This window comes from Geotrypetes seraphini, chromosome 8 (assembly GCF_902459505.1).
Source record: "Geotrypetes seraphini chromosome 8, aGeoSer1.1, whole genome shotgun sequence".
NCBI classification, from domain to species: Eukaryota; Metazoa; Chordata; class Amphibia; order Gymnophiona; family Dermophiidae; genus Geotrypetes; species Geotrypetes seraphini.
In genome coordinates this window covers 124,356,115-124,381,479 of record NC_047091.1, presented here as the reverse complement: position 1 = coordinate 124,381,479, position 25,365 = coordinate 124,356,115, and the positions used below count along the sequence as shown (strand labels likewise).

Below are 25,365 nucleotides of genomic sequence, written 5' to 3'. Positions count from 1 at the left end.
GGGTTGGGGGTCTGAGCTGTCAAGCCTTACTTTCCTATCAGTGCCTGAGCCAATCAACGCTTAGGCACTGACTGGAAAGTAAGGCTACGAAAGCTCAGACCCTGCCAGAAAATTTTGCCCGCAAATGCAGCACAAGGTTATCGAATCGCCCGGAGTGCTAGTTTAAATATTAATGAGTCCATTTTATTACCATTTTAATATTAATGATCTCATTGTACTACATTTGTATGGCAGAGTCGGAGCTGGCTAGGAAGCTCAGAAAAGACCACGTTGAACCGTTCTGATAATCGGCTGGTAAAATACTGGCACTGGTTTAGTGACCATTGTTAAGGGCATGGTAAGTTTTGAGAATCTGTCCCTTAGCAGCAAAATGGTGGAATTTTCTCACAACTCAATTAAGAACCACACCCTCACCATCTCATCAACAGCTAATGGGTAAAGTGGACTTCATATATCGCATGTCTAAGCTGACTGAACTCTTAAAAAACCGAATAGCAGTTTCCCAGAAAACTTGGGAACCTTACATCAAATGGAAAGAACAATCTGATATACTGACTTAATGTGCGTGCCCTTGGGAATACACACCTATCTATCCACAGTCTGTGGGGATTGGGAGATGAGAGAGGAATGGTCCACTCGCATACTATTGGCCCTGTACCGAAGAAAAATGTACAACTTAGATCTGTTGGACTTGACTTGGATTGGCAAATGTTCTTTTGTTGACATGTTTTGCTTATTCTAATAAATATTAAAAAAAAGAACCATACTCTCATACAAAAACTTCTGAAAAGACCTGAAAACCTACCTATTCATGAAATTTGTAACACAAGCAAACTGACACTTCCAAAAGAGAAAAACATCCTCAGGAAAGACTTACCACACAATGAACTCATTGTATAATACCTTGCACCCACTCATCATAATGTCCAATTTTCCACATAAGATTGCAACTGAATGTGAGTATATCTCCGGGATGCAGTAATGTTATAATGTAACTCCTGCATATGACCAATTTCTTCTTTTTTTGTAAAACACAGAGAACTCTTCAAGGGGAATATTGGTGATCCACAAATATTAATGTAATGTAATGTTTTGATAGATGTTTCATCTCTTAACACTTTTAGAAATCATTTCTGCATTCTTGTACTTTGACAGTGTTTTCCCTCTTTATTACTGGTTTAGTTCTGCTGAAGTAATCATTGGAAATGGTTAATAAGTACTGTATCCATGTATAGGGTTACCAGACGTCCGGATATACCTAGACATGTCTGCTTTTTAGAGGACATGTCTGGGCATCTGGATAGCTTTTCAAAACCCAGCATTTTGTCTGGATTTTGAAAACCTTCTAGCTCGGGACTGCGTATGCGTGGATGTAACGCGGTGCCGTCACGAGCATGCATGCATGTATGCATGCAACATCATCGCATCATACCTGCACATGCTCAGATGCCCTCTTGATGCAGATCCAAGCATGAGAACAGGTTGAAGGGGGACGGGGCTGGGGCAGAACGGGGCATGACTTGGGCAGAATAGGACAGAACTGGGTGGAATTGGGCTGGGGTGGGGCCATGGATCCGGATTTTACAATAGTGAAATCTGGTAACCCTATCCATGTATCTCTTTTGTGAACCATAACCCCCTGCTGGCCTGGTCTGAGACCTGACCTCCCTTGCTTTCTTGGGTTCTTTTGCAGTCCCTCATGAGTTCACTACCCCAGACAGCACTCGGTAACCACCCTGCCAGTCCCAGTTCTGCCCTTCCTGGCGACACCTACAATTCCACTGTGGAGACCACTGAATCAGGGGAAGAGGCAATGGTGAGTTATTCCAAAATGTAGAAATAATACAAGAGACAAAGGAATTATTTCTGAAAATAAAAGCAAAATCTGTTGCTTCTGCCTTCCCCCTCAAGTTCTTTCTCCCATTCTCATCCTTCCATCTCTCACCCTCTCTTGCCCTCCATTTTTCTTTCTCCTTATAATAATAATAATAATAATAATAACAGTTTTTATACCGCAATACCGTTAAGTTCTATGCGGTTTACAATAGATTAAGTGAGGTACAAATTGGTTGAATTTAAGAGGGGGGAAGAGGAGAGTTAATAGGACTGGAAATGCGTTGTTGAGGAGAAAGATTAATAGGACAGAGGAATCACTATGGAGGAGAAAGAAGATGAGTGAGTCAGTTGTCTAGATACTTTAGGAACAGTTGAGTTTTTAGACATTTTCTGAATTCCTTATAAGTAGTGGGCGAAAGCAGTTGATCTAGGTCTTTACCCCACAATGCTGCTTGATGTGAAAGAAGGTGTTCATGGTGTTTTTTTCAGTTTACAACCTCTAACTGGGGGGGAAACGAAGTAGGAATGAGAGCTTCTCTTGTGTCTGTTGGCAGAGAAGGAGAAAAGGTCAATTATGTATTTAGGGGCAAATCCGTTTAGTGCTTTAAAGCAGAAGCAGGCGAATTTAAACTTTATGCGTGCTTCCATCGGTAGCCAATGTAACTGCCGGTAGTAGGGTGATACATGATCGAATTTCTTTAGTCCGAAGATTATCTCTTCCTAACTTTTCTTTCCTCCTCACCTTTGTATTCTCCCCTCCATCCTTCTCTGCCACTCTCTCTCTTTGTCTCCTAATCTCTCTTCCTCCCATCCCAAGTCTCTGTTTCACACTCTTGTCCACCTCTCTCCCATTCTCTGTCATGGTTTATTGTGTATTTGATGTAATATGCCACCCTTGCTGGACACTTAACAAAGGACTTAAAAATCAGAAAGAAAAGAATACCATTTCAATTAACAAAAATGAACTACTGTATAAGTTGGAGATACAGAGAATGTCAGCCTGCTCCACATTATCTGCCTTAAGCTCACTGATCACCATAAGCCCTCTGGAAAAGATACATTTTTTTGAGCCTGTTTGATGTTTCCATGGGCAAAGCAAGAGGCATGGAATTCCAGAGTAAAGAGGCAGCACAGAAATCATGCACTTTGATGGGTTGAATCAAAGTGTGCAAACCAAACAGGAGGTACATGCAAACAACCATCAAGCAAAACGTGCAGTGCCCTAGGTGGAGTATACAAAGTGATTACTGAAGCTAGGTATGATGGATACCAGTAGAGAAGACCTATGAGTTAACATAAGAATTTGTACTGGATCTGGAGAAGTATAGGTAGCCAATGTTAGTTCAGTAGAGAAGAGACATGATCTTGTTTCCTTGCATGACAAAGAGTTATTATTCAAAACATAGAAAAAATGTTATTAGCCATGTGGTGGGAGTGCCCACTGAAAAACCATTTACTTAAAGTGGAGAAAAAGCCTCAACCTTGTTTAGTATATAGACGGCAGCCCAACAAGTTTTTTTAGCCGTTCAAATTCTGTATCATAGGCAAAAAGCTATAGCAGGAACATCGATGCGTTGGACTGAGCAGTATGTTCTGAGAGAGTGACATCAGTGAAGAAAAGTGCAATTTTGTCTCTTGTTCTTTTTCATTTTTCCCTGTGCACAATGGTGGGATAATTTCCCATTTTGAAAATTACATTGAACAGCTAAAAAAACTCATTGGGTTGCCATCTATCTACTAAACAAGGTTGAGGCTTTTTCTCCACTTTAAGTAAATGGTTTTTCAGTGGGCACTCCCACTGAAAACATTTTTTCTCTGTTTTGAATTATTTTGCTGCTATTAATATTTTTCTAAAGAGTTATTATTGCCATATTTTGTATGGTTTATAAACACTTAGAGGGGCATAATCAAAAGAAAAAACGTCTAAAAAGTGTCCTAAATGGCTACTTGGACGATCAAATAGCCTGGGATCCCTTCTGCCCGTAATGTAGTGGGGGGTTGGGGGTAGGGGGTCACCGGGGCCAGGAGGGCTTGGACTCCCTCCTGGCCCGATCGTACTCGGGGGGGGGGGGGGGGGGGGTTGCTGGGGCCAGGAGGGTTTGGGCTCCATCCTGGCCCGATCGTCCTCGGGGGGGGGGGAGTCACCGGGGCCAGGAGGGTTTGGGCTCCCTCCTGGCCTGATCGTACTTGGGGGGGGGGGGGGGTTGCCGGGGCAAGAGGGCTTGGGCTTCCTCTTGCCCTGATATCGTCGGGGAATCAGCGGGGCAAGAGGGCTTGGGCTCCCTCTTGCCCCGATGTTGTCGGGGGGGGAGGGGGGGTCGCGATTCAACATGGCAGGAGGGCTTGGGCACCCTCCTGCCTGGATCGTTGTGGGGGGGGGGGTGGGTTCTGTAACCAGTGTTCTTTTTGACAGACACCGGTTACAGAATCCAGCTTTTAGGCGAAGGACTGGCTCCTCTTTCGCCTAAAAGCCCTTCTGTTGGACATTTGGGGCTTAGGCGTTTTTTTGGTTCATTATGGCCAAAAAGTGTAGACGTCGTGGGGGTGTACTTTTAGATGTAGTGGTGATCTGGGCGTTTAGTAGAGGCAGGCCATAATCAAAATATGCTTCTGCTTTGAACGTTTAAGGACTTAGGCCAAAAGGAGACTTAGTCGCTTGTTTTGATTATTAACCCCCTAAGAGCTAATGGAGACCTGTATCTTTCCCCAGCTATCTCTGCCTCTCCATCTTTTCAATTCCCACTTCCTGTCCTCCAGTTTCTCTTTTTCACTCTCCAGCTTGGTCTTTCTCTTCTCTTCTTTTCCACTCATTGGTTTCAGCTCATTCTTTCTCCTCTCTTCCTTTTTCACTTTCTTTCCCTCTCTTTCCACTCATTACCTCCTGCTCTCTCTCTTCTCTCCCTCTCCCTCCTTTTCCACTCATTCTCTTCTCTCCCTCTTCTACCTTTTCCACTCATTCCTTCCAGCTCATTTTTTTTTCTTCTCTCCATCTTCTACTCTCTTCTTTCCAGCTCTTTCTTTCCACCTCACCAAGAGATTCTTTCTAGTCACATCTATCAACTTTGATATTTTGGGGATTCTTCTTTCTACTCCAGTCTAATCAGAACCCGGGATGGGACAATTCATTGTGGATGTTTCAGCATGGCTGCAATGAAACATCTGTGATGAATCATCTCATTCTGGACAGATGCCCCCAGCCTGCGACGAGCAGCTAAAAGCTTCGGCATCAGTTTCTACTCCCAGGGCCCACCAGCCACCACCGTAGAGACAACCCTGACCCCTACCTGGTACCTGGGCTCCCCACAAGCCAGCCCTGCCCAAGCAGCTGAAGGATGCAACTCCAGTGGCAGCTTCTACCCCCCAGGTCTTGGCTCCCCAGCTGCTACCACTGCCTGCTTCCCGGCCTCCCCTGTGGTCTGCTGCTCTGGAGCTGACTCTTGGAGGTCTAATTTTGCAGTGTATGGGGAAGCATTGTCCCCCCAAATGCTCAATCAGATTCATCGCGGCCAGTTCATCACACTGAAACAGCTGCAATAAACTGGCTGAGATGAAATGGCCACAATGAATAGTCCTAGACCCATCCAGGCCTGGATTCTGATTTCAGGAACTTTCATTCTCAGCTATCCCCACCCCTATTTTCATGCACCCACCCTCCCACTGTTCCTACTTTGGTCACTGCATTTATCTTGTGTCTGAGAACAGGAGCCACCAGGGCTTTGAATAAAATCCCCTCCCCTCCCCCCTCTAATAGGGCCATGAATGCTGCCTTTGTAGTGTCCACCATGGAGCACAGAAGCCAGAGTCTGGGCATGAAACCCAGGACACCTCTGTATGGCAGTTTATACAAAGCTGGCCCATAATAATAAATAGAATATTTCTCCTCTTCTTTCAGTTCTGTGTTGCAGGCAGGAGATTGAGCAGCAGCAGTGGGACTACTGCTGGTGTGTCCTCTCCACCCCAGAGCCAGGGTTCTGTGCTACAGTTCTTCACTCGACTCAGGCGTCATGCCAGTCTGGAGAGTGCGAGCCCCTACTTCAAAATCAAGAAGTGGAAACTGGACAGCAGCCAGCGAGCTTCCAGCTTAGACATGCGAGGTGAGGCTGTAAACACCTGGAGAGAGAGCACCAGGAGTGACATCCACTGGGGAATCTCTCAAGCCAAACTTTCACTTCAGCTTAGGAAAGATAAATAAGAGATGCTCTAGACCAGTGGTTCCCAACCCTGTCCTGGAGGACCACCAGCCAGTCGGGTTTTCAGGATAGCCTTAATGAATATGCATGAAAGAGATTTGCACGTAATGAAGATGATAGGAGTGCAGATTTGCCCCATGCATATTCATTGGGGCTATCCCGAAAACCCAACTGGCTGGTGGTCCTCCAGGACAGGGTTGGAGACCACTGCGGAACCTATGGTTACCAGATGTCTGGGAAAACCCAGACATGTCCTCTTTTTGAGAGGACTAGATTGATGTCCAAAACCCAGCAGTTTGTCAAGGTTTTGGAAAGCCCTGAGCTCAGGGCTGCATCTGGATGGCCTCCAAGCATGCACAGATGCAAAGTGATGGTGTCACATACACACGTGTGTAACATTGTGTCGCATCTGTGCATGCTCAGAGGCCCTCCAGACATGGTCAGGACTTAGGGAAGAAGAGATGAGATTTGTGTGGGGGCTGAGCTAGTGACATGCTTATGGGAAATGCTTAGGGGGAGGGTTCTTTGAGTGGGCAGACTTGTTGGGCCGACGGCCCTTTTCTGCCATCATACTCTATGTTTCTATGACTGGGGGCAGAATGGTATGGGGAACACACATCATCTTATTTTAATGAAGAAATCTGAGAACCCTATTTAGACTAGGGCTGAGCAACCTGCAGCCTTGCCCTTGAATTTTATGCAGGCAACTACACCACAGAAAGCATATACGGAAAAGTCATTCACCAGAATTGGCAATTTTATATACTGTCCACCCAATATTCAGAGCTATATGGATAGATCATGCCACCGAAATAGATACACACATAATGAGGGCAAACATGCTATCTATCTATCTGCAATATTTAAAAATATGTCGTCTCTGCAATTCTTCTGCCACTTCGGGACTTGAGGGAGGGAAGCGGGCTTTGCGGCTCAGGACTACCACCGCTTGTAATTTTTTGGGGCTTGAGGGAGGGTCTGCGGCTCAGGACCGCTGCTGCTGATGCTTCGGGGGACAATTTTTTTTTCCACTGGCGATTTTTTTGCAGGTTGTACGAGAGTCCTGGTTAACTAAGACTACTGTATTAGGTTGGCTTCTGGTAGAACTAGACCCCCACAACCATCTATATTCAATCAAAGCCCTCTAGCCATTGGGCTACCATACCTCTTATACCTCTCTTTCTTGGACTCAGCCATATAAGAGACAGGAATAGCCCACTCTAGAAAAATTGGAACCCACAGAAACACCAATGGACAGCTACGACACTAACCACTGAGCCACCCTTTCAACTTCCCTTTGTCTCTTTATTCCTCTCTCTTTCACAGACTTGGTTGTCAAACAAACAGGCACAGCCCAGCAATTAAGGGATCTTGATAAAAAGCAAGACCACTTCCTTAAAAACCACTTCTGTAAAATCACCTTCCTCTTTTCCCTCTTATATTTCTCTGTCCCTGGACTCTTGTAAAACAAACAAGAGTGAGGCCAACTCTTAAAGGTTCTGAACACACAGATTCTCAGTAAGAAAGTAGGAACACTAATCACTAAACCACTCATAAGGTGATAAACACCCATCATTCCACCCCTTCATACCTAGGGTTATAATATGTCCAGTGTCCTCTAAGCAATTTTAGTAATTTTCCACCATTTGTTGGGGTTTCCGCCAGTTGAAGAAAACAGCCTGAGCTCTTGTGGTGCTTTTGAATGGGTCAGTGGCAACCAGCAGTGATTCTCACAGGCTGTCTGCTGCTAACTCGGAAGCCTCCCCTCTGCCATGTCCCACCCCCTCTGGCAATTTCCCATTTCTCCGTGGTAGAGGGGAGGCTTCTGGGTTAGCAGCAGGCAGCCTGTGAGAATTGCTGATGCACTGAAGAGTAAGAAGACAGTTATAGGAATTGGACAATAAGGGAGGGAAGACATGCTGGGCAGGGGGTGAAGAAGTGGGCTCGGGAGAGATAGGGTGGGGGGGGGTGAGAGATGCTGTTTAGTCACAGCCACCACATTTAGTGTGACATGGCTTGACAAAGTTTGTGAGACACTGATCTACAGCCTCCTGTGGTTCCCAAGAGTAGTCAGTTCTCTAGGCAGGCACAGGGGCAGTAAACAGCCCCTGTGCCTGTGTTGCAATAAGCAGCACAGCCCTGGGCACCATCTTGGTGGGGGTGCTGGCACCCATCCTCCTCTCCGCTCCCCCGCACCTCATTAACGTTCCTGGCGTGAGCAGCAATCCCACCCAACTTGCTGATCGCAGCAGCACCGGCTTTTCTTCCGACGTCACTTCCTGGACCTGCACCTAGGAAGTGACAGCGGAGGACGAGTGGACGCTGGCACAAGCAGCAGGTTGGGGGTTGCTATTCGTGCTGGAAAAGTTAAAGAGGTACAGGGGAAGGGGTGTGCACGGGGAAGGAGCGGATGGGAGCAGGGGAGGGGCGCCTCTCATCCTCGCACACCACTGAGCACAGCTGTTGGCACTGAGCACAGCATGGCAAGGAGACTGTGCACTGTGTGTTGGGGCAGGGTGGGGGGGGGGCCATGTGTCCTCACAAATATGGTAACCCTACCCATATCTTTCTTTCCAGGACAGAGCTGTAAAACAGACAGGTAGATCCCAACACTTAAAGCAGGGGTGCCCAAATGGTAAATCGTGATCGACAAGGCAATCACGTTGCCTTTGCAATCTTTTTCTTCCTGTCTCCCCGAGCCAGGCCAGGCATGTACAAGCGCCGGACCCACAAGACTTCACCTCCGACTTCAATTCTGACATCAAAGAGGAAATTCTGGGCCAGCCAATCACTGCCTGGCTGGCAGGGCTGGATTAACCAATAGGCCCAGTAGGCATGTGCCTAGGGCCCAAAATGGTCAGGGAGGCCTGATGAAGGAGGGCATCAACATTGTTTTTTTCCAAATGGCCATGGGCCCCTCCAGCATCGATCGGCAACGCGAGCCTTCCCCCCCCCCCGATTGGCAACTCGGCCCCCCCATTGAAGGAAAGTAAGACAAGCAAGCAACGTGGGTAAGAAAGGCAACGGGAACTGTAATTTTGCAAGCGGTGCGGCTTGCCCAAAGCTTCCCTCTGACGCAGCTTCTTGTTTCCACCTGGGCGCGTCAGAGGAAACTTTGGGCAAGCAGCACCACTTGCAAAATTACAGTTCCTGTTGCCTTTCTTACCCGCATTGCTTGCTTGTCATACTTTCTGTCGATGGGGGGGGGGGGGGTTCTGCGGGCCCTCGAAGAATTAATATTTGATATTTTGGGGCCTCGAAGAATTAATCCTGCCCTGCTGGCTGGCCTGGAACTTCCTCCCCGACATTAGAATTGACATTGGAGGTGAAGACTTGTGGGCCCAGCTCTTGTACGCACCAGGCCTGGCTCGGAGAAGCAGGGAGAAATCAGCGTGGTGGCTTGGGAGCAGGGAGAGAGAGAAAGAAAAACAGGCAAGCAGGGGGGAGAGAGAAAGAAAGAGAGACAGAAAGAAAAGGGGAGGGGGCAGAAAGAAAGAAAGGCAGAAAGAAAGAAATATTGGATTTACAGAAGAAGGAAGTGCAACCAGAGACTCATGAAATCACCAGACAAAAAGGTAGGAAAAATGATTTTATTTTCAATTTAATGATCATATGTCCGTTTTGATTATTTATATCTGCTGTATATATTTTGCACTATGGCCCCCTTTTACTAAACCGTGATAGTGGTTTTTAGCGCAGGGAGCCTATAAGTGTCAGGAGCTGCAAGGGGCATTCATAATGTGACCATTTATTTTTTTCATCAAAACGGGACATTTATTAATATTCAGTCCCACCCCCAATCCTGCCTTAGCCCCACCCCAATTTCTTCCATTCATTTTTCATGTATACACAATATCTTATTTCATAACCATAAAATAAAAAAAAAACACAAAGCATCCTATACGCAGAGACTGTTAATGTTAATTATCATTTATATTTGGGTGGTTTTCAAAGATGTCACCTCAGTAATATAGAAAAATAGCTGATGCTCTGGCGTTGCACGGGTATTTAATTATAGCAATAACACTGTAAATGGATTCAAATAAAGATACTTTATAGTGGTGAATGAAATTATTTTTTTACAGCTTTATAAAAAGTACAATATTCAAATTATAAAGTGAAATATTTGACAAAATGAATACAATACAACTAACACAAAACTTGATTATAAACAACATTTTTAGTTTCACCTCCAGGAGCAAGAACATATACATTCTTGGGTGAACCCACCCTTGAGCAAGCAACATAGAGTTGTCCATGGGAAAAACAGGGGGATCTTAAATCCACTCCACAGTATGTAATAGTCTGTCCTTGTGATTTGTTGATTGTGATAGAGAATGCAAGTCTCACTGGAATTTGCAATCTCTTAAGCTGAAAAGGAAGATCTGTTGGAATAAGTGGTATCCGCGGGATAAATACGGTTTCACCTTGTCCCTTTCCGGTTAAGATAGTCGCTTCAATTACATTGGCCAGTAACCTCTTTACACAAAGCCTTGTGCCATTGCAAAGTTTTGGTGGGTCAAGGTTGCTAAGTAAAATAATTGGAGATTCCACAGCTTTTTACATTTTTTCCATTAACTTGAATGGGTGAAATCAGATTTTCTGTTTGTAGCTCCGTCCACGTGTGCAGGTGGGCCGCGAGACCCCCAGAACATATCACCCCAGGTAGTGAGGGATCTGCATACCAAGTTTCGTTCAAATCGGTCCCACAGCTTTTTACATATTTTCCATTGACTTGAATGGGTGAAATCAGATTTTCTGTTTGTAGCTCCACCCACGTGTGCAGGTGGGCTGCGAGACCCCCAGAACATATCACCCCAGGTAGTGAGGGATCTGCATACCAAGTTTCGTTCAAATCGGTCCCACAGCTTTTTACATTTTTTCCCATTGACTTGAATGGGTGAAATCTGATTTTCTGTTTGTAGCTCCGCCCACGTGTGCAGGTGGGCCGCGAGACCCCCAGAACATATCACCCCAGGTAATGAGGGATCTGCATACCAATTTTCGTTCAAAACGGTCCCACAGCTTTTTACATTTTTTCCATTGACTTGAATGGGTGAAATCTGATTTTCTGTTTGTAGCTCCGCCCACGTGTGCAGGTGGGCCACGAGACCCCAAGAACATATCACCCCAGGTAGTGAGGGATCTGCATACCAAGTTTCGTTCAAATCGGTCAAGCCGTTTTTGCGTGATCGCGGCACATACACACACACATACCTCCGATTTTATATATATAGATAAGACAAATATAGTGCAAAATATAGACAGCAGATATAAATTCTCAAAACTGACACATTTTGATCACTAAATTGAAAATAAAATCATTTTTCCTACCTTTGCTGTCTGGTGATTTCATGAGTCTCTGGTTGCGTTTCCTTCTGACTGTGCATCTTTTCTTTCATTTCTTTCTGCACTCAGGCCCAACAATTGTCCCTTTCTATTCCCTCCCTCCTTCCTTCCTTCCTATGTCCTTAGTGCCCCCAGTGCCTCCTTCCTATGTCCTTAGTGCCCCCAGATCCAGTGTCAGTTCTTTGTACCTTTGTTCCAGGTCTCTCTCTCTCTCTCCCTCCTCTGTTATGATCTTGCCTCTCTCTGCTCTTCCTCAGGGGCTCTCCCCCTCTGTCTGCACTTCCCAAAGTCCTGCTTCTGCCTCTGTCTTTCCCCTTTGGTCCAGGCCTTTATCTCTCTAGTCTTTCTTCTACTTACAACCCCCCCCTTCTCTGCCTTCATCCCTCCTTCCTATGTCCCCCTCACTGCCTTCCAGCCTTTGTTCCACCCCCTCCCAAAAAGCCTGCCGGCCTACCTACCCCAAAGCCAGCATGCCTGCCTCCCCCCCACAAAGCTAGCCTGCCTACCTCCCCCCCCAAAGCCAGCCTGCCTGCCTACCCCAAAGTCAGCCAGCCAGTCTGCCTACCTCCCCCAAAGCCAGCCTGCCTGCCTCCATCCCCCAAAGTCAGTCAGTCTGCCTGCCTATCTCCCCCAGAGCCAACCTGCTTCCCCCAAAACTGCCTGCCTCCACCAAAGCCAGCCAATCAGCCTGCCTACCTACCTACCTCTCTGTCGCGCAAAAGCCAGCCAGTTTGCCTGACTACCTCCTTCCCCTACCATGGGAAAAAAAGGCCTACCTCCAGGCCCGATTTAAACTTCCCCCCGGTCCACCACCGCTGCTCCTCTGCTTACTTTCCTGCCGCTAATCGCGCACAGAAGCCTTCTTCCCGACGTCAATTCTGACATCAGAGAGGACGTTCTGGGCCAGCCAATCGCTGCCTGGCTGGCCCGGAACGCCCTCTCCGACGTCAGAATTGATGTTGGGAAGAAGGCTTCTGGGTGCGATTAGCAGTAGGGAGGTAAGCTGAGGAGCAGTGGCGGACCTGGAGGGAGGTGCTTTTTTTTGGTGCGGCAGGGAGTGACAGGAAGCGATCGCCTGTCCCGTTGTCCCCGTGCACAGCTTCGGAACGCTGTCCCTGAAAACAGGACATTTTGGCATCCCAAAGCTGTGTGTGGGGACAACGGAACAGGGGATCTGAAAACGGAACTGTCCTGTACAAAATGGGACATAAGGTCACCTCCCTGCGCTAAAAACTGCTATCGCGGTTTAGTAAAAGGGGAGGGGGTATATTTGTCTATTTTTATATAGTTGTTACTGAGGTGAGTGCATATTTTAAAGTCATCTGCCTTGACCTCTGAAAAAATCCCAAATACCAATGATAATTGACGTTTTCTCTGTGTACAGTGTGCTTTGTGTTTTTTTTAAATTTATTGGTGGTAGATCATTTTGACTTGGTTATTTTAAAAGTAGCTCACAAGCCAAAAAAGTGTGGGCACCCCTGACTTAAAGAATTCAAAGTGCAAACAAGGGCTCTTCATTCCTTCCACTATTCTTCTTTTTGCCAAGTCCTATTGTAGAACAGGGGTCAGGGAAAGCCCAGTTCTTAAACAATGTGAAATCACAGCCTTCCCAGTGTAGAATCAGACCTTTTCCCCTGTTATAGGTCTATTTTAGTAACAATGAAACATTTTGCCCCGTTCTGCCCCCGGCCTTGCCCCCACACAAACTTTGTCTCTTCTTCTCCGAGCTCAGGGCCACATCTGGAGGGCCTCAGAGAGTGCACAGATGTGATCATGTCACGTTGCATCGGCGCATGTTTGGAGGCCCCCCCAGATGTGGTCCTGAGCTCAGCGCCTTCTAAAACTCAGACAAACTGCTGGGTTTAGTAAATCCCCCCAGGCACCCAGACAGTCCTCTAAAAAGAAGACATGTCCGAGTTTTCCGAGACATCTGATGACTTTAACGTAAAGGATTGTACATATAGACTCCTCAGTAGGCAGCAGGGGCACTTTGTGCTGGCCACCAGTTAGCAGATAATCCCCACCCTCCTTTTCAATTTCTTAAGCCTCTCTAATTCTTAAAGGATTTGAGCCCAGTGACTCCACAGTAGAAAGCAGGATCACCTGCGCCACCAAATACTTGTAACATCTACCCCTCCTTTTTCTCCCAATTTTACCTCTTCCCTTGATTCCAAGCGACAGGATTTGAACCATAGGCTCTCCTCTCCAGAGTAGGCTGTCGTCCCACCGAACCAAACCATCAAGGCCTTTTATTCTTAAAAGAGTAGAAACAGGCAGTGGTGTACCCGATGACGTGGGAACCCTGGGCGGAGCACCCCCTCCTTTCCCTGGTCTCCAGGTAGTGGGAAGGTGCATGGTTGCAGGCTCCTTGTGTGTGGTCATTGGCTCTGCTGGATCCCCACCCTGGGACAGGAAGTTGACGTAAGAGGGGGCGGGGGACCAGACCTGTGACTTTTCCAGCAAAGACCCACAACTGCTCTAGCACCCCCGAGCTCCTTGCTCCCGGGGTGGACTGCCCCCCTGCCCCTCCCATGGGACACCACTGGAATCAGGCACTTTGGAAAAAAAATTTATTTCTCTTTGGATTTTAGTTTCTTTGCCTCTCTGTTTTGAGGAGAAAAGTGCCACAAGTAAGATAATAGATAGATTAGGGACTTAGCTTCAGAAAGGAATTGATGGCTTACAGTCACAGCAGCAGGAAACTGCCCAACCTTGGCTTGCTAACCATGTGTGTTAAATGCCCAAATGTTGGTATGTAGCTAAATTAGGACAGATCTAGGGCTGGTTTAACAATCACAGTAGGTAAACTAAGTGGTCACTAGAGTGGCTACTTCGTAGGAAGGTGTGGGAGTGGGGGCAAAGATCAACTACTGCCAACTGAATCCAGCTTCGTAGGACGGGATTAATCTGATATTAGGTTTACCCCTATGCATGCAAAGGCTTATAGTTCTGATCTCCCCATTGCATGCTCTAAGAACAGCAAGACTACAAATTCCAGCATGCAATGGGGTAAACCCAGGGCTGGATCAACCCTGTCTTGAGAGTCTGGATCCACTTGTCAGCCTTAAACTACAGCTAAATCAAAACAAAGGTAAAGAAGCATCAGTCAGTGTATATATTTTTACCTCAGGTGAGGATGAATAACTTTCAAATAGCTTATAGAAACATAGAAAGATGACGGCAGAAAAGGGCTATAGCCCATCAAGTCTGCCCACTCTACTGACCCACCCAGATAAACAGCCATTGCCTAGAGAAATGGCTCCTGGAAATTACCTTATCTGAGGGTTATAGAACAGGGCAGGAGGTACATATTTTAGCCCCATTTTATAAAGACACATAGCCAGAGCTGCCAAATTACCCAGTTCCAAGAGAGAGATTTCAGGGCAGTCCTGGCTTTCTGACAAGCCTATCATGCAGCATGGATTTCAGTGTGTTAAAATCATGGACAAAACAACGCTTTAGGCTGTAAGTTCAAAACTAGGATTGGCCAAAAAATCTCCCTCCTGGAACTATAGCAGATGTGTCATAGGTGCCTATGTGTCTTTGTGAAATTTCTCTCTCTGGTCTGTTTCCCACAAGGAGCCAACTATGAATGGCTTAACATAAGAACATAAGAATAGCCTTACTGGGTCAGACCAATGGTCCATCAAGCCCAGTAGCCCATTCTCACGGTGGCCAATCCAGGTCACTATATGGCTCCAGAAAGAGGACTGATTGAGATATCCAGGTTTTACTTCCATTGTTTTCAATGGAAGTAAAATCTGGATGTCTCAATCCATCCTTTTTCTAGAGACATATGGTAACCCTATATGGGGGCCTCCATACAGGTGTGATGGTTTCAATGGCAGGCCCTAAACAGGGTGGTGTTGCCAGAGCCATCCCTGTCTTTTAAGAAATACTAGTGCAATATTATCTTGTCTACATTGGAGGTGTGGATACTATGCCTGATCTCCTCCTCTTCACCAGTAAATATATGGGGGAAAAGTGTTGAATACACTGAATAGAGGAGGAGGCTCAGACTTTGCATATATTTCTCTTTCTTTCCAGGGTCTCCAAAGCGGAGTCAGTTCCAGCGGCAGCGAGCAGCAAGTGAGAGCATGGAGCAGGAGGACTGGGACCCCCATCAGACCGACATTATCCAGTACATTGCACGCACAGACAATGTGGCATTCAACCCTCTGCAACACCCAGCCAGCCCCCCACCCTCTCTCGGCAGGTATTCTTCAATAGATAGAGAGAGCATGCCGGGGGGTCGGGTCCATTTCTGTGCATGTGCCCCCCAGGGGATGTTTGTAGAAGTCTCACACTGCCACAGAACAATCAGGGACAAAAGCAATGAGTTTCAGGTAAAGACGCTCACTGTGGGAGACACCCCCCAACACTCTGTTGCATGCTGAACTGGAGTGGGGAAGAGACAGAGAGGAACTGCCATCTTGTACTGAATGCTTGCCAACAAATCTGGTTATCAATCCTGATTAATAGTCTTCAACCGTGCCAACAGTTCACTTTACCTCTGCTAGCATTCATCCTTATACTTGCCAGCACACTGACCCATGTGGCATGCTTTCTTATCCCTGCTGGCTTTCTCACCGACACCTGCGGTATGCTTCCTTACTCCACCCAGTGACCCCAGCAGCACGGCACATTCCCTAACCACTGTGGCATGGCCTTATTCCTGCTGGCATACAGGCTAACTCCTGCATCATGCTTCCTTATGCCCATTGGCATACTCATCCCTTTGGCATGCCTTCTTACTCCTGCTGGCACACACTCTAATCCCTGCAGCATGCTTCCTTATATCTCCATCATACTCATTGACCACTGTGGCATGGTTCCGTATTCCTACGCACAACGCACTATTCCAATGCACTAACTCCTGTAGCATGCTTCCTTGTCTCTGGTCAGCATATTCGCTGGCCCTGTGGCATGCCTATGTATCCCTGCAGCATACTTCCTTATCTCTTCATCATACTTACTGACCTTTGTGGCATGACTCCTTATTTCCGCTGGCACCCATACTAACTTGCAGCATGTTTCCATATTTTGCCAGCACAACTGCAAATATCTGCAGCATTCTTCCTTATTTCTTTTGTCAAACTCACTGACTCTTGTGGCGTGCCTCCTTATTCCTGCTGGTACACATTCTAATCCTGGCAGCATGCTCCCTTATCTCTCCATCATACCTACAGACCACCATTAGCACATTCACCTACAACCACCATTGCATAATGGTTAGCAGTAAAATAATTATTTATTTTTATTGTATAGAATATACAAACTTCTCACAGTTCTTTTCTGAGTCTATACTTGTTGTCTTTTTCCATGCTGTCAATACCCTATGATATTTCAGGTTAGAGGCTGTAGAGATGGTGGGAAGCAGTGGAGAGCCACCTAACAGCTACCATGATATCTGGAGTCTACGAGCTTCCCTGGAGCTTCACAATTCCTCTGAGTACAGCAGCAGCAATGAGAAGGACTCGGTGCGCAGTGACGGGGAGAGCATCTGCTCACTAGGGGCCACCCCCAGCCTCACCCTACAAGATCTGGGCCCTGACACAGATGGCATGTTTTTCCTGGGAGCTACGCCTGGTTTCACCCCACAGTACATGGGACCGACTGCAAATGGTGTATGCTCACTGGGAGTCACACCCAGCCTCACCCTGGAAGACCTACAGCCCAGCATGGATGGCTTATGTTCAGCAAGGACCACACCCAGCTTAAGCCCACAGGGAAGTGGCTCTGCTGCAAATGACACATGGTCACTGAGGGGCATCACAGGTCTCATCTCACAGAATCTGGACCGGGACAAGGACCATGGGAAACCTTTGTCACAACCTAAGCAGGACAGCATAGAGTCAGACCGAGGAAGCGATAGCGAGACTGGGACTCGGAAGCTACTGCAGATGGACAGTGGCTATGCTTCCATTGAGGCCCCAAGTCGGCTCCCTGAGGACAGCAGGTTGTTTGGAGCCCCAGTAAAGGACAAAACTGCCTCAGAGAAGCGGTTATCCTTTACCAGTGCTGGTCGTACAGGGACTGTCTGTGAAAGCTTTGAGTTCAGCTCATTCCCAGAGGAGTTAGAAGAAGATGGGGCAATGGGAGGGGAGCCAGGGAGCCCTGGGGCCTGGGCTCCTCATGGGCAAATGTTTGCTAATAGAGACTTGCATCTTCGGCGGGACTATAGCATTGATGAAAAGACAGATGCACTCTTCAATGAGTTTCTGCGACATGACCCTCAGTTTGATGACTCACCACCACGATCCAAACACCGCTCAAGGATCCACCTACGGAAGCAGTGGCAGCGCACCAAGCAATACAGTGATCCAGGAGTGCGTCTTGCCCCTGCACTGGAGCGCCAACGCACACCCCTACGTCGTGGAGATAGTGTTAATTATCCACCAGCACAGAACCAGCTGCACAGCATGTTAGCTCACACCACTACCATAGCTGACCAAGGTTTCACTGTGGGCCCTTTACGTCTCGACCCTGAAGACCAGATCCAAGTCATTGAAGAGGAGCCAAATGAGCAAGGTAGCACCCTACAGGAGCCTATGGGCCCTGTGACTGATCCTCAGGAGCCTGGTGATGGGCCGCAAGAGGCCATAGGCATCAAAACTGACCCTCAGGAGCCTGGAGATGACTTGCAGGAGAACATGGGCACCACAACTGATCCTCAAGAGCTTGAAGGACCAAGAATTGGCCATCACTTGAACCTTGGCTATGGCCCCCAGACTTTTGGAACAGAATTGCTGGACAAGCTGACCACCACCATTGAGGAGCAGCTCTACATGCCACTGAGGAGATCCAAGGAGAGTCCCGAATGTGTGGTGGTGGTAGCTCACACCTCCCCCCATCACAGTCCTGTGTAATGGGATTTCTGCACTTCCAATGGCTATTTCCAGAGCTTAAAGTAACAGAAACTGCTGCTCTGGTCACCTGCCTAGGGCAAGCCAGGGCTGGTCAGTAGAGGAAGGAGAGCAGCAGCTGTTCCAAGGTCCCCTATCAGGAACCATGCTTCCCATCTCCCAGCCTTGCATAAATGCATGTGTACAACCTGCCATACATAGGCAAATACATGTACAAACAGCACACATAGCCAAATATGTAGGCAAGCATACATGTAAATGTGCACACACACAAACATGTGTAAACACACACGTGCTTTTTTCCAAGCAATAAAAAAAATCACCCTCAACAGCTTGAGCGGATCTTGAAGATACAACTTATAGGTTGAGACCTACTCTAGTTCCTTTAAGAATTCTACCAAGGATTTAAGGACAAGAACCCATCTGCTTAACTGCTGTTACAGGCAGGCAGGGGCCCTGAAAGGAGGGAAACCTGTCTCGTGCTGATCACACCCTTGGAGGTTTGCTATTAGACCCTCAATGTGCAGCTGCTCTGAACTGGAGTCATCTCAGAAAATCAAGGCCCAAACCCTGCCATCTCTTATGTTTTAACCATGGAATAAACTTTGACTAAGGCAAGCACAGAGGAGGTCTCAAGGGTCCCCAAAGCCAAGAATTAAGGGGAATGTGAGATGGTGCTCTTTGCAACCGCTAAGTTTTCAAGGCCTTTGGATGCCCTGACAAGGTGTGGGAGAAAGGAGCTTCAGGCCAAAGACAGGAGTTCAAGTTTTTATGTTAATAAGCTGGGCAGGGTGAGAAGCATTTATTCACAACCAGCTGCAGATTTTTCACCACTTCAGATAGACTTCCTCCAACTGTTCCAAGCCTGGCAATCAGAGCTTCTTCTGGAATCCTGTATCATTTGGCCAGCAGATATTACTCTCCAATAGGGGCTGTGAATGGTGGTCAGACTAAGTGAGCAACTTTCAGCTGGTTTCTGTGGGAAAGGAAGTCTCTAATCCTGTTGTATTGGCTTGGGGTAGGTGGTGAAGATCAGCAACCAGTCTGGTAAACCAAATTTACAAACTTCGACAAGTTCTACATGAGCACCAGGGTGTTCACATACTCCTGAAAATATAAGATAAAAGCTACTGATCTTTTAAGCTAAAATACTGGACCTCTCCCCATCTCATTACATATAAGCAAATATCCTAGGTACTACCACAGGCTCAGCTGGATAAAGATGAAAAGGATGTTCTGCTTAAATCCCAGAAATCCTAAAACAATAGGTTGCAGGGAGCTTTAGGCTCAGGCTGAATCCCTCATGGCCGAGTGAGCACATGTTCAACCTCCAAAATGGCTTTCCAACCTGATTCCCACCAGTTACATACATCCTTTAACAGAAGCTGTTATTAATGAATGTCTTCTCAATGGAAAATGCTAGCTTTTTATTTATTTGATTCCATATTTCAGGAAATAAAATAAAACAATTTCTATGACTCTTAAAAATAAGGGCTGGTGAAATGAGTGAAGTAGGAAAGTGGTCACCGAATTTCTATCCAATTTTTTCTTCTGTATCTATCACATGGTGCAGGGAATAAAAATCGACCACAGGCATTTCTCTCTCTTCTATCTTACTGTTATCATATGGTGCAGGGAATAAAGACCATCCTCAAACATTCCCATCCCTTTTTATCTCATGGTATCACGTAGTGCAGGGAATAAGCACCATTCCTGGACATTTGTAGCCCTTCTATCTTACTATTATCACCTGGTGTAGGAAGTAAAGACCATCCCTAGGCATTTCAATCCCACCTTACTATATTACACGGTGCAGAGAATACATCATTTTTGTCCCTTGTAGCTCACTGTATAACATGATGCAGCAAATAAACACCAATCCCATGCATCTTTATCCCTTCTATGTCATGGTATCATACAGTACAGGGAATAAAGACCATCACTATTCTTTCTAGTTCATTGGATCACAAACTGCAGGGAACAAACACCATTCCCAACCAATTTTATGACTCCTTATCTCTAATTCAAAATCATACAAAATTCATCAAGAAGAAAGATTTGGTACAACAATAGCTTATTACTACATAAACATCAACTGTGCCACTGGGAACACAAATGGCAGAAAATGCATAGTTCATATACACAGGAAAGGATTAAGTTTTAGTCGTATTCTTAGAAACAGGCTCTGTGGACTGTCAAAAGACTTTCTATTCTAAGAAAATCAGCCAAACATCTAATGCAGGGAAACTTTATAGTATTCTAAGACAGTTTATCACCTCATTTCCTCAGACTAGCTCTACTTCTCAATCTACAGTAGATTCACTGGCACAATTTTTCTCATCCAATATTCAGATGTTGCAGTCAGCTTTTTAACCTTCATCAGGTTTTTCAAGTCCACCATCTGAACAATAAAATAATGGACGTTCACTTACCTATTCTTTTTTCAACATTTATGTGATAATTTCCTATTGCAATTCAAAATGACATTACAAACTATCCTATCCGTCTTACTAGAGCTCCATGTGATCCAATTCCTTCTAAATCTCTGAAAAGGGGCATTTTACTTCCCTTTCTTGTTGAGATGGTCTTATTTAATCCTGGATGATGTCTGCATTATGAAGGAATTTGTTATCTGTCCATGGATCAAGATAGAAGAATTAGGTTCTTACCTTGATAATCCTCTTTCTTATGGATGGGTTATGAACCACAACTTGTAGAAAGCATTAATCATTTTTCTCAGCTCCACCTATTTGTCTTCCTGGGCAGTGCCCTCTGTCTCCAGTCTGTACCAAAGCAAGCAATAGCCCCTAAAAGAGGAAATAACAACAAGGAGGGGTTTGTGAGACTCCCTGAGAACTTTAACTTTGCTGTGCTCTGCAATAAGAATAATAGGAACAAACAATAGGAACAAAAAACAGTAAATCATTGCAAAACTAGAGGTGGAACCAACTCACCACCTACCTGTGTGCAACCAGAACCAACAGCTCTGTGAAAGTAGCAAGCAGTGGCACTTAACCCCCTCTGCTTTACAATAAATTTCCTTTTCTTCTCTTTTGGCTGCCATTAGTCAAGACACTGGAAATTCAACCCAGCTATATTTATTTCTGACAGTGCAGGGCATAAGGAATCATATGCTGTTCTAAAGGAAAGAGGTTATCGAGGTAAAAACCTAATTCTTCCTTCCTGTGCAAACAGCATACGATTCCTTACGGATGAGACAAAAGGGGCTCCAAAGCAGTCCCTTGAGTTTAGGGCGGGACAGATGAGCCTGCAACAAGCACTGCGGACTAGTGCTGCCCAATTCAAATTGATTCACCAATTCAGTTTGGTGAATTGATTCGAATCATTTCATTGTCCGAGAAAATAGGACTCACCGATTCAGCAACCAATATCCCACCTCCACCCTGGTGAGACCTGACATACCTCCAAGGCCTTCTAAAGCAGCAGCAGCAGTACTCTAAACAGGCTGCTTCACGGCCTGCCCCACCGGGACCTTCCCTCTGCCTCATCAGTGAAGTAGTAGAGGGAAGCCATAGTGGGGCAGGCTGCTAAACAGCATGTTCAGAGTGCTGCTGCAGCTGAAGGCCACCACCCACTGTTGCTGCTTTAGAAGGCCTGGAGGTATGTCAGAACTCATGGTGGGAGGGTACAGGAGGATGGGAGAGAGGGATGGAAAACTACTGCACAGGAGGATGGGAGGGATGGAAAGCTGTTGCAAAGGGGGATGAGTGGGAGAGGATGAAAGCTGCTTCTCAGATGGATGGGAGGAGAGGAAAGATGCTGTACATAGGGGAAGAGAGGAAGAATTGGGGTGGAGGAGAGGAAGGGAGAGATGAAACAAAGAGGTATAAAGAGGTGAGAGGGAGAAATCCTGCATATGGTGGAGGAGAGGGAGACATGCATGAAGAAGAAAGAGGGAGAAATTTTGGACAGAGTGGAGGGCAGAGAGAGATGGTACATAGGGAGAGAGAGAAAGAAATGTTGCACATGATAATGGAGAGAAGGAAGAGAGAGATGCTACCATAAGGAATCAGAGGGAAATAGAGGTTTGACCCAAGGTACAAGGCAGAGAGGGAGAGAGATGGTAGACAGTGGAAAAGAAACAAATGTTGGATATGGCAGTTGAAGGTAGAAAAAATAATTTTATTTTCTATTTTGTAATTACAGTATGTCAGATTTGAAATGTGTATCCTGCCAGAGCTGGTGTTAGACAGCGAGCGTGAGCTAGGACCTAACAGAGGAAAAGTATTTTTATTTTGTTTATACAACAGTGCCGGTATGGGGTTGGAGAGGGAAAAGGGGGGTGGAATGGGTGTAAAGGCTACAAAATAAACCCGCCAGGACATTGGAAAAAAATGCCTGATTGGGCGGCGGGAAAAGCAAATTGAAATGAAAAATCAATTCAATAGCCTGAATCGAATTAAAAAAAATTTTCCCTGAATTGGGCAGCACTACTGAGGACCCAAAAGTCATGTGTGCTCGTGCTGACAAGTCCACTCTGTAAAACTTCATAAAGGTATAAAAAGAGTGGACCATGTGGCTGCCCTGCAAATTTAGTCAGATGGCACTGCCTTGGATTCTGCACCAAGAAGCCACCACACTTAAAGAAATAGAAACATAGAAACATGATGACAGATAAGACCAAATGGTCTATCCAGTCTGCCCATCCACAGCATCCACCATCTCTTACTCTCCCTAAGAGATCCCAGGTGCCTGTCCCATGTTTTCTTGAATTATGACACAGTCCTTGTCTCAACCAATTTACATTTGACTTGCTTTGTTAAATCTGTTTTCCCAAATTAAGAATATTATTTCATTTTACTGTCATGAGCACTATTGATTACTGCAACTCTCCGCTCAAAGTAGTTTATTCCTCAGAGCTTTGTCAACTTCAAGTAAAATTGCTTAAATGCAGGTATAAATGGGATCATGTTACCCCTTTGTTGACAGAAGAATATTGGCTCCCTGTGTCCCATGATAGTAATTAAGAGCCTAATACTGGTATTTAAGATACACTATACCAGTCTTCCACTTGCTTTATCTTTTTATTTAATTCTGTACTTATGAGGAGGTGCTGAAAAGTTCTCAGACCAACCAAGAAGGGAATGATGTGAAACCATGAAAGTTATTCTAGATATTCACCCCTAAGTTCAACATACTTGGCATATCATGTCTGAAGTTTCTGTAATCCTTAAAAAAAAAAAATTCTGATGTCACCTCCAAATCACTCAAAAATTTTCTCAAACTCTTTTTTAAGGTTTGGAAACAGAAAATAGTCAAATGGAGCAAGATCTGGTGAGTAGGGTGGATGGTTTATGCATTGAAACCCCAACTGAAACTCCAACTGCATCAAAACATCCATCATTTTGCTAGCCTTGTGAGCAGGTACATTGTCTTGCAAAAATATATCTCCTTTCCGCAGCTTCCTTTTTCTTTCAGTGCCTCCTTTAATAAGCACAAGTTACAGTAGTATTCTATATTAACTGTTTGGCCCCTTGAAAGGTAGTCAAGTCATTACAATACTTTACTGATCCCAAAACACTGTGGCCATGACCTTTCCTTCTGACTTTTTGGGTCTTGAATTTCCTTGGCCTTGAAGAATCTGAGTGCCACCATTGCATGGATTGTTCTTTTGTCTCAGGATCATGGTGGTGTAACCATGTTTCATCAACAGTAACTAGTCATTCTAAAATGTTGGCACCAGCTCGCTGAAAATACTGCAAAATCAATTTGGATGTGTCCACTCAACATAGTTTCTTGTCAGCATTCAAGCATTTGGGCACCCACTTGGCTGATTGCTTCTGCATACCCATCTGCTTATGGATTATAGAAACATAGAAACATAGAAATAGACGGCAGATAAGAGCCCACGGCCCATCCAGTCTGCCCACCTTAATGTCCCTCCCCTACCTTTGCCCTGTGAATAGATCCCATGTGCCGATCCCATTTTGCCTTAAAATCAGGCACGCTGCTGGCCTCAATCACCTGTAGTGGAAGACTATTCCAGCGATCAACCACTCTTTCAGTGAAAAAGAATTTCCTGGTGTCACCTCGTAGTTTCCCGCCCCTGATTTTCAACGGATGCCCTCTTGTTGTCGTGGGACCCTTGAAAAAGAAGATATCTTCCTTCCTCCTTCCTCCCAACACGTTCCCTGTAGTATCTCAGCAATTGTTTTAGCCAATATTTGCTAATCTACCAAAATCAGGCCATGGACATGGTCAACAATTTGAGGAGTTGACTATTTGAGGTCTCCCAGACCTTGCTGCATCTTCGGTCTCTCCATGCTGAATGAAAGTTTGCACACCACTTCTTTACTATGGAGTATGGTGGGCATTTGTCACTCAATGTTTGCATCATATATTCATGGATTTCCTTTGGAGTTTTCTTCTGCAGGAATAGGAACTTCATGATGGCTCGGAGTTCCACACTTGAAAATTCCACATTTTTAATTGACATGGTTCCATCAATGATCTGAAACAATGTCAAAACATAGCATTACGATTCTGCAAATTGGCACTTTGCAAAATAAAATAATCTTTTCAGCTACAGTGGTAAAATAACGCTCGAATTTAGGAATTTGATTGGGCCGAGAACTTTTCAGCACCCCTTCGTATCTACAAGGACACTGTATTCTTCCCAGCACCTTCTCGATGTGGAATCATTTACCAAATGTCTTAAGGCTTTCTTGTTTAAAGACCCTTATGGAAACAATTGACAGTACAGCAGTGGAGGGGTTGAGATGGAACCAGCCACAGACATGGAACACCTAGAAACAGCTATTTTTGTTCTAAATAATTTCTTGATTTTTGATTTAAAATTCGTTTTTTTTTTTTCCTGCTCTTCTCTCTATCTATTGGACTATTTTGGTTATACCAAATGACCATATATCAAATGTTGCACCAAACTGTTCTATCTTAGTGCCTTACACAGTGCAGGGGGAAAGACATACATTGTCCTTTCTGTCCATTCCCAGGCATTTCTATCCCTTCTATCTCAAAATATCACATGGTGCACTGACTAAGCACTAGGCCCAGGAATTTCTATCCTTTCTATCTCACGGAATCACAAGTGTAGAGGGAAAATATTTGTAGCCATTTCTCTCACTTCTACCTCAATGTACCAC

At 45.6% G+C, this 25,365-nt stretch overlaps 1 protein-coding gene across 3 annotated transcripts in view; it reads left to right on the top strand.

The window, feature by feature from the left end:
* The window catches only part of CBARP (CACN subunit beta associated regulatory protein), an 82,007-nt gene extending 61,588 nt beyond the window's left edge, over positions 1-20,419 (top strand). For all 3 annotated transcript variants that reach the window (XM_033957095.1, XM_033957096.1, XM_033957093.1), the window contains 4 exons: positions 1,694-1,816; positions 5,729-5,930; positions 15,423-15,591; positions 16,726-20,419. In XM_033957095.1, the coding sequence (XP_033812986.1) occupies positions 1,694-1,816; positions 5,729-5,930; positions 15,423-15,591; positions 16,726-18,244 (2,013 nt within the window). In that variant the 3' untranslated portion in view covers positions 18,245-20,419. The remainder of the gene's footprint in view (positions 1-1,693; positions 1,817-5,728; positions 5,931-15,422; positions 15,592-16,725) is intronic.
* Positions 20,420-25,365: the final 4,946 nt, after the last annotated feature.